Below are 8,766 nucleotides of genomic sequence, written 5' to 3' on the forward strand. Positions count from 1 at the left end.
TTGTTTTTTTTTGTTTTTTTGTTTTTTGTTTTTGTTTTTGTTTTTTTTTTTGTTTTTTTTTTTTTTTTTTTTTTTTTCTTTCTTTCTTTCTGATTGTAACCCACTCATTCTCAATATGTTATTTTTTTTTCAGTGGGGTATTGCCTACAAGATAACTAAAAAGGAAGATCAAGAAGTAGCAATAACGGTATGTCATTGCATTCTAAAAGCTGTTGTTTATTTTAGTTTTTATTTTCAGTCATCTTAAATGTGCAAGTCATTGTGAATTGCTTTTGATTTTCTTCTTTATTTCATATTATTAAGCATTTCAGAGATGTATATGTTACTCTCAAATATGCAATTGTTCATCTCCTTTTTTTATGGTGGTTTAATAGCAAGCTTCATAGGAATACAATTGTTAAGTTGTTAGAAAGCTATCATCTAACTTGGCTCTTTTGCTCTCAAGTCTCAACCTCTTCCTGGGATTGTTATTCAAATAAATGTTGTTTCTTTTGATGCGATTTACTAAGTGCATTGTGATTAAGATATAGTCTTTTCCAATCCTGGTATTCAAGTTAAGGCTATACCAGGGTTACTTTTCTCTAGTATTTGTCTATGTTTATTATATTATAGTGTGATAGTGACCACCTTGTGCTATTTACTAGACTAATCTGAGCTAGCTAGTCTAAAACGGGGAACCTCAAAGACTTTGCTTGTGTGGCTGGACATGTAGAGTTCACTGTCTTCATCACTTGTCACATTAGTGTTGCTTTAACATTCATGGTGAAATACAGTTAGGATTAAATGATAAAGGTGGTTTTTGGGCTCTTTCACTCACCACTCAAGGCCCTCCTATGACTTGGACAAGCCATCTCTTCCCCTTTTCTTCTGCCACCTCATGAATTAAGCTTGCCAGAGTAATAACAGTTACTGAAATTCTGACTACTCCGTAGTATTTTGAGTGAGAGCATACTCACACCAAATCCAATAATTTACTGCTGATTTGAATCTAGACCAAGAGAAAAACTCAATCCTACTGCTATTGTTCTCTATTGGCATGGATGTGGATGCTTTCACAGTATTGATTGGTGTTTCACCAACACAAAACACAAACTATATAAAAGATTATATTATATAACAAATAAAAAAACATAGCCACTAAGAAAGAAGAAGAAAGCGGAAGGAAAAAGAAAAAAGAACAGCCATGAAGAAAGAAGGAAGAAGAAGAAAGAAGGTTAACTGGGAGTGGCAGCGATGTTGTGATCGGCGGTGGAAGTCGAAGGTGAGGCAAGGAGCGGGGAGTCCGCCGTCAATTAGTAGGGTTTTTAATTGACCAATTTTATTTTATTTTATTTTATTTTTTTTAATTTTTAAATAAAAACCCAGGTCAGACCCGGGTTTTGTGTACCGGGTTAGGCGTCCAAGATGCCTAGGTGACACTTGAGCTTGTATCACCCATTTCAAGTGAGGCAAGCTCGTTACCGGACGCCTAGGCGTCACCTAGACGACGCCTTAACAACAATGTTATGATTAGATGAAGAAAATAAAGTAGAATCAAACTGATGAAAGATTACTAAAAGGAGTATACTCCATTCTCTTCTCAATAAAGAACTAATGTTTTCTTTCGCTAGTCTCTTCATATAGTCATGCTATATCTTTAGCCTCTCTGAGGAATTCACAAGGTTCTTATACCTTTAAGTGACATCTTCTTTTGTAGTGCCTCCTCTGAAAATTGGTTTAATTTATGCTAGCTTTTCTAATTTTAATTATATCAGTGGCAACTTACAAGAAATATGTTTTCTTGCATAATCAAAATAGAACTGCACATCTACACTAAACGTTGTTCTAGGAGTTGAATATGTATTAGTACTTATCCCTTTACTGCAATATTCAGCTCTGATGAACTTCACTATGCATAATGACAACTGTTTATTCTGTTTTCTTTGGATGCATTCAGTATCTTGAAGTGAGGGAAAAGCAGTATGACAAGAAGGCCTATTTGGATTTTTTCACTGTAAGACTAAAGAAGATTGCACTTCATTTTTTTTATTTTTTTTTTAAATTTTTTTTATGTACTACTAGTAAATTTGAATCTCATAACATTGTACCAACTTGTATTCAGGATTTAAAAGCTTCAACTCCAGCCATTTCTGATGTACTGGTGTAAGTTGTTAAAACTTAAAAGGTGCTATGGATTGCATGATTTTACATGGTTTATTGCTTATGTTTTACCTCAGAAAACTGATCTCACTATTTAGATATGTAGCATCTCCAGACAAGACAATCAACAAAAACTACTTGGGGCCTGCATCAATTGAAGAAATTGCCAGGTATTTTTTGTAATTTCTACACTCTAACATTATTGAAACATGTTTCTTAGGGTCCGTTTGAAAACCCGGAAAATGACTTCTGGAACATGTTTTCCGGGTTTTCAGTGTTTGGATGCAATAGGAAAATCCAGTCAATGGAAAATGTTTTCCGTTGATAAGGCATTTTGGCGGAACATAACTTATGCCAAAATGTCATTTTCTGCCAACAACCAAAACATGGTTCCGAACCAGTGATTTTTTATTTTTATTTTTACGGTTTCAGAACGTGACATGTTATATTTAGATCCTAATATTACAGCAAAGGTTTGCATTCTCAATTTCTCATTCCCGTTCATCAGTTCAAACCACATTTTGTTTCATTGTTTTGTTGTATAGATCAACTCTGCCCCCTCAACTCCTCCCCCCTCGTCCCTAGACAAGAAATTATTGCGTAGTTATCCTCTTTTTTTTTTTTTTTTAATTTTAATAACTACAATTATATTTAATATTATTATAAATATTTTTATATTCTAAAAATAATAATTAAAATGCTTAATTATACAATTCTACTCATTTTCTAGAAAATGAATCAAAAACACCAAGACATTTTTCCAGAACGCAACCAAACACGGGAAAGGAAAATGTTTTTTGGAAAATGACTCATTTTCCAGAAGTCATTTTCCTGCTTTCCAAACGGATCCTTAAGCTGTGATAATTCTCTTTCCTCTGAACTATATACTTAGGAATTCTGTTATAGAATTAATAGCTTTAGATTAATAAGTTCTTTTTGTTGTCATTGTCTTAACTTAATTATGAGTGAGCTTAGATACACACACACACACTCACACTATCTTGTTGGCATGCTTGAATGCCTAATAGTATTTGTTTTGATTCTAATAAATAATGTGATAGGTTATTCACTTCACTTAAGAAACCTTCAGTTTCTAAGTAGATCATTTTTATGCTTTAGTCTAGTAGATAAGATAATTATGTTTTCTGAAGTTTGGATGTTGATATTCCTTGTGTTAAGCTCAATTGTATATCCAAAATAACCTTTTAAAATGCCAAAATGATTTTTGAGTGAAATTGGAACTCCATTATTCAGTTTTAAAATTTCCTTAATGTGCAACATAGTTTTGGTCACTTTGGTTGTAGAGCGAAGTGTCTAGTTAAACACTTAAACCTACATCTGTTTCTCTTTTTTTTTTTTTTTTTGGATGATGAGGGAAACCCACAACCCTTTCAGGTGTAGGTAAACCCCGCCTTGTGACTCTAGCCTGCAAAGGACCACAAGAAAGTAAACCAACCTAAGTTACTCATAGCTGACCGGCTCAACCCAAGGGAGCGAGTGTCGTTACAAGTGTGGATCTCTTGCCATCTTGGCTGGGGTTATCCTCATGTTTTTACACAAGTGTTTCTCTTATTTTATTCCTACAGTTGAAACACCTCTGTTTTATTGTCCTTTGGCCTAAGCATGGACCTCCAACTGTGACTCCTAAAATGATTTCTAGTGAATTATTTTCTTTTCTTGTGTGCGGTTGAAATACCTTTGCAGGACCACCAACCCAGTCACCCCAACTGAGGGTTTCTCTCTCTCTCTCTCTCTCTCAAAGGTTTTCAACTTTCATTAGGGTCTTTATTTTATACTACTGAAGTGCACAGTGGAAGTCCAGCTGAACACTGAAAGAAGTGAGACTCTGTATTCTTAAAAATCTGTCCTAACTACAGAAGCCTCAACTTAGCTTCAGTTTTTCATCAAGAAAACCAAATATCAATCTATCAATTCTAAGCAAATTCACGTGTTAATTTTTCTATTGAAGTGTTCCCCTTGATTTTTTTTTCTCAAACTTTATGTTCTACTCAAGCTTGCCAAGCACCTTGTGCTCAGATGGCATGTAGTGACCTCCCGTATGGGAGGTCATGACATCGAGCCTCAGTGGAGGCGAATTGACTCTTTGTGCTTCAACAGGTTGAGAAAGTATAGATGAACAAATACTACAATGTAATAGGGTTAGTTGTATTCAAAAAAAAAAATGTTCTACTCAAGCTTCCTGTGTCAAAACTTTACAAATACACACATCTTTTATATCATTCTTAGCTTTCAAATTAGATTGATTCACATTGAACTTAAACACGAAATATCTTCACTTGAACTATAATTTTATTGTACACTTGTTTTTCAAGATGACACTAAAATGTGTATTGTATCTACATTATTGTTCGGTTGTGTAAGGGAAGGAGGTCCTAAAACCCAATTCAGAGCCATTTGGAGAATTGTGAGTACCCTAATCAACAAAGGGTTTTTGTGTGTTTTAGATGGTCTGGCTCTTCACCATCATTTGTAGATGGCCAGAGATGGTGGAGTTTCAAAATCCTAAAGGAGTCCTTGTGTATTGATAATGGACTACCCCCCTCCTTGGGTGTTGATAGTGGCCATCTGTGGACTAAACCACCTTAAATTAGGGAAAATGGTCAAATACACCCCCAAACATTATACGAGAATTTTATTAGGCCCTCAAACTTTTGAAAGCTGCAATTAAGCACATAAACATGTCAATTTAGTGCATCAAGGTCCAAAAACCGGTTAGTGACCTGTAATAATAGGTCACTAGTGTTCCGGTTACTTCCGGGTGAAATCCGGCGACGAATGACAATCATGTCGCTTGAGAAGGCGACCAACTGCGACTGCTTCTCAGCCGACATGCTGGTTGTTCGTCACCGGATTTCAATCAGAACTAGCTGGTTTTTGGGCATTAATGCATTAAATTGACATGTTTATGTGCTTAATTTCTATTGAAACCCTAGGCCTTTTAAGAATGGGCCCATTAGGTTAATAGTCCATTCATGTATAAATAGGAGACATCTATACAGTTCTTAATAGTGAAAGTGAATACAATGAATCCCTTTATTATTCACATGGTATCAGAGCCTAAACCTTTCCCTGCATTCCGACTGTTGCGACTGTTTCTTTTGTTCCGACGCTTGCCTAGTGGTTTTTTTCCCAAACCATCACCACATGCCTAACTAGAACCTCGTCACAAGCCTGAGTCTGAAATCCGGTGGCCATCCGCTGCTGCACGCACCGCCACGCGCCACCAGACGTCGCCGGAGATCCCATATGTTTCTGGCCAGATCTCTCTCCTCAGGTCTCCGATCAAGGCACCGCTACCACCTGAGGATTTAAGTTAATTTATCTATTTTGATCATATATGGTTGAAAAGTGGATTCAGTCTGAGAATTAACTTTATCACTGAAGGAACTTAGCTGCTTGTTTAATAATGAAGCCACAAGCCTACAACAGTTTCATTTCAAACATTAAGGAGAACATAACATAGTGTCTGACCCTTTAACATTGACTGCTAAGTATGTGAGTTTCCTGCATATCAAATGTGTTCTAAACTTGTCTTCTATCATGCAGTCAAATCGTTCGTGCTGAAGGGCCTTCTGGACCAAACAGAGATTACCTTTTTCAACTTGAGAAAGCGCTCGGTCTGTTAGGTAAGGTGTTCTACCAGCATTGATCCCTCCATTTCTATGCTTTTACACCTTTTGGGCAAATTCTGTAGTGTACCATGTTCAGTAATCATAATGTACATTTTCACTAAAACTGAAAGGCAAGTGGAAACAATGGAGGGCATTAAATTTAAAGTTTATATGAAATATGAAATTGAATAATCACCAACTATAACACAAATGTTCTCTATGATTCTAATGCTAAAATGTTCATTAACTATAACACAACTATTCAAAAGCTATAGCCCGATTGCTTACTAACTGGAAAGTGAACAAGTGCTAAATGCTCAATTATGGATTTATGGCATTTTAAAATTGAAAAATACTTCGGGGGTGCACTTAGTTCACATAATACAACTAGGTAATATAAGGTTAACTCCTAAAGGCATTGTTACGGGAATGTGACGTTTAGTTCACATAATATAATACTCCGTAATATCCTAGCTAATATAGGGTTACCTCCTAGAGGTAATGTTACGAGAATGTGACATTTAGCTCACATAATATAATAATAATACCGTAGGTAATATAGGGTTACCTCGTACGGGAATGTGACGTTGAGATTGTGAGGATATAATATTATCTTGTTTGGTTAGGGTTGTATTTTAGGTTATGTTATATAATTTATTTAAATGACTTCAATATATATAAATTAATACTCCATAAATAAATAAATAAACATATACACAGACACATTTATGTATATATATATATGTATATGTATAAATACATAAGAGAATGGAGATAATTATAGAATGTTATATTACGTGTAACAATCCATCCATTGTTTGATTGAAGTAGGGTGTGAAGACAAACACGTTACTGATCTCGCTAAGGAGGTGCGACGAATCCTTGGGGAGACAATCTGAGTGACCATTGGCCAGGGAAGACAGACTTTCTTGAGCCTTATAGTTATGGATCTGAAACACCAAAACTAAAACATAATTACTTGTGCGGAGCAATTTATTTCTTCAAGTTGTTGGCGTCCTCGTGTTCGCCGTCACTTCTTTAAGGAGAAGAAATACTCAAATAAGTCTTTAAATTATTTAAAACTGTAATTCATCTCTTCAAATGAAAACAACGTTCAAATTGATATCCAAATTAATCCACACTTTGTAGGTAAACAATTGGTTGCCTTGCTAATTGTTGACAACTTGACATGATTGCATTCACTAATCTAAAAATTAAGTGGATTATTAGTGAGTAAAATCTTTGTCACACGTCTTGAAGAAACAAAATGAATAAAAAAATTATGATTCATTTTGTTTTTAAATCAACAAGTGTTTGCACTAGTGCTATACACGAAATGGGTTTGCTATAATATTTTACGAATATTTGGATCGGTATATAATTATAGAAATTATAACATCAAATATTATATAGTGTAATTGAAAAGATGGTTTAGATCGATCATATTTTGTGATGTTATCTTGCATGAATTTGGCCAAATAATTGTTAATTACATATTGTCGAAAACCTCTTTGTAAATGACGTTGGTAGTACTAACAGAATCTTGTCCACCCTCGTCTAGCGTTGTCATCAGCATGGGTGACTCGGGAAAAAGTCATGTACAATTAACCGTGATTTGCTCAACATGAGTTAGTGTTTGGCTTTGACTTTTGTTGATAGTCATGGCATATGCGAGTATTAATGGAATTGTTTACCCTGAAATTTGAAGAGCAATCTCATATCAAAAAGAGTAAAAGGCATTCGTAGGATAAGAACTTTGGTTCCTTCATGTGTCCCATGAACTATTTTTACTTCGACAATGTGATTTGTCAATTTTGTGACAATGAGACGTGTACCATTGCAAAGACCAAGAGGGTGGGTGGTCTATGTTTTGCAATAACATAACAAGTGTACCAATCTTTAATAATTACTTCGAAATCAAATTCAAAAAATATTGCAAGAAACATTGATTCATCCACACGTACCCTGGTCTTACGACTGTAATAGTATAGGACTTTTTTGGGCGGGAAGTTAAAATTGAGAATTTTGTTTTTATTAATAGTATATATTACATTGCAGGGAACTATATGTACAGTATATTAGGATTTGTAATTTTAATCTAAAATTGTATTACGAATAGGAAAGTAGGAAAAGTGATATTGTATTAAGAATTGTATCTTTTAATGTACAATTGTAATACGAATAAGAATTTTATCACCATATTTTACACACTGCCACAAACTCCAGAATTAATTTTCAAATACTGACAAGTATTGAAGTAGCAACAGAGTCCAGTGAGCACGATACGATGTTGTATGAAATATGTAAAAATTTAGGGTGCGTTTGGAAACCTGGAAAATGGAAATCATTTTCCGGGTTTTTGGTGTTTGGAAAGAGCAAGGAAAATATGGTCAAAGGAAAATAACACATTAGTCAATAGAAAATGAGCCTCTTTTGGGGGAAATGACTTTCCCTTTTTGGGGGAAGTCATTTTCCAAACTTCTGAGCAGCAACATTTTGCCTCTCATTTGCTCTTGCATCTTTTGGCTTCCAGCTGCTCCTCTTCTTTTTCTTCTTGCTATTGTCATCTTCCTAACTCATCAAGGTATGTTTCTTCCTTTTCTTTTTTCATTTGTAATTTGTATAATTTATATTCTCACATCTGAAAACATTTTTCCAATTTCTGAGCAAAAATGAGACTGATTTCCGAAACTATTTGGGTAGACTGGTTCCCCAAATTTGGAGATTTTTTTTATGTATTTTTTTTTTATGTATTTTTTTTTGTTATAAATGAATGATTTGTAACAATTGTGATATTATTGTGGTGATTATTTTGTATTTTTGGATGGTATAGATGGATAATAATCATGTATGTGCTGTTGTTATGAGTGCATCAAAGCAAATGGAGGGTGTATTTCTATATATATTAGCTGAAGAGGCTAACAATCCCAACAATCCAATTAACAATTTTAGATCTTCTTCATTCAACTGTGTTGCTTCTACTATTTCTGCACAA

The 8,766-nt window shown here is 34.6% G+C and overlaps 1 protein-coding gene across 2 annotated transcripts in view; it reads left to right on the top strand.

Annotated features, from left to right (window-relative positions):
- Positions 1-6,925, top strand: part of LOC115995816 (gamma-glutamylcyclotransferase 2-3) — a 9,789-nt gene extending 2,864 nt beyond the window's left edge. Inside the window, exons 2-7 of one of the 2 annotated variants that reach the window (XM_031234967.1) lie at positions 134-187; positions 1,937-1,993; positions 2,102-2,142; positions 2,238-2,309; positions 5,707-5,786; positions 6,600-6,925. In XM_031234967.1, the coding sequence (XP_031090827.1) occupies positions 134-187; positions 1,937-1,993; positions 2,102-2,142; positions 2,238-2,309; positions 5,707-5,786; positions 6,600-6,670 (375 nt within the window). In that variant the 3' untranslated portion in view covers positions 6,671-6,925. The remainder of the gene's footprint in view (positions 1-133; positions 188-1,936; positions 1,994-2,101; positions 2,143-2,237; positions 2,310-5,706; positions 5,787-6,599) is intronic. The other variant, XM_031234968.1, reaches the window with a different exon arrangement.
- Positions 6,926-8,766: the final 1,841 nt, after the last annotated feature.

Source organism: Ipomoea triloba, chromosome 11 (genome assembly GCF_003576645.1).
Source record: "Ipomoea triloba cultivar NCNSP0323 chromosome 11, ASM357664v1".
NCBI classification, from domain to species: Eukaryota; Viridiplantae; Streptophyta; class Magnoliopsida; order Solanales; family Convolvulaceae; genus Ipomoea; species Ipomoea triloba.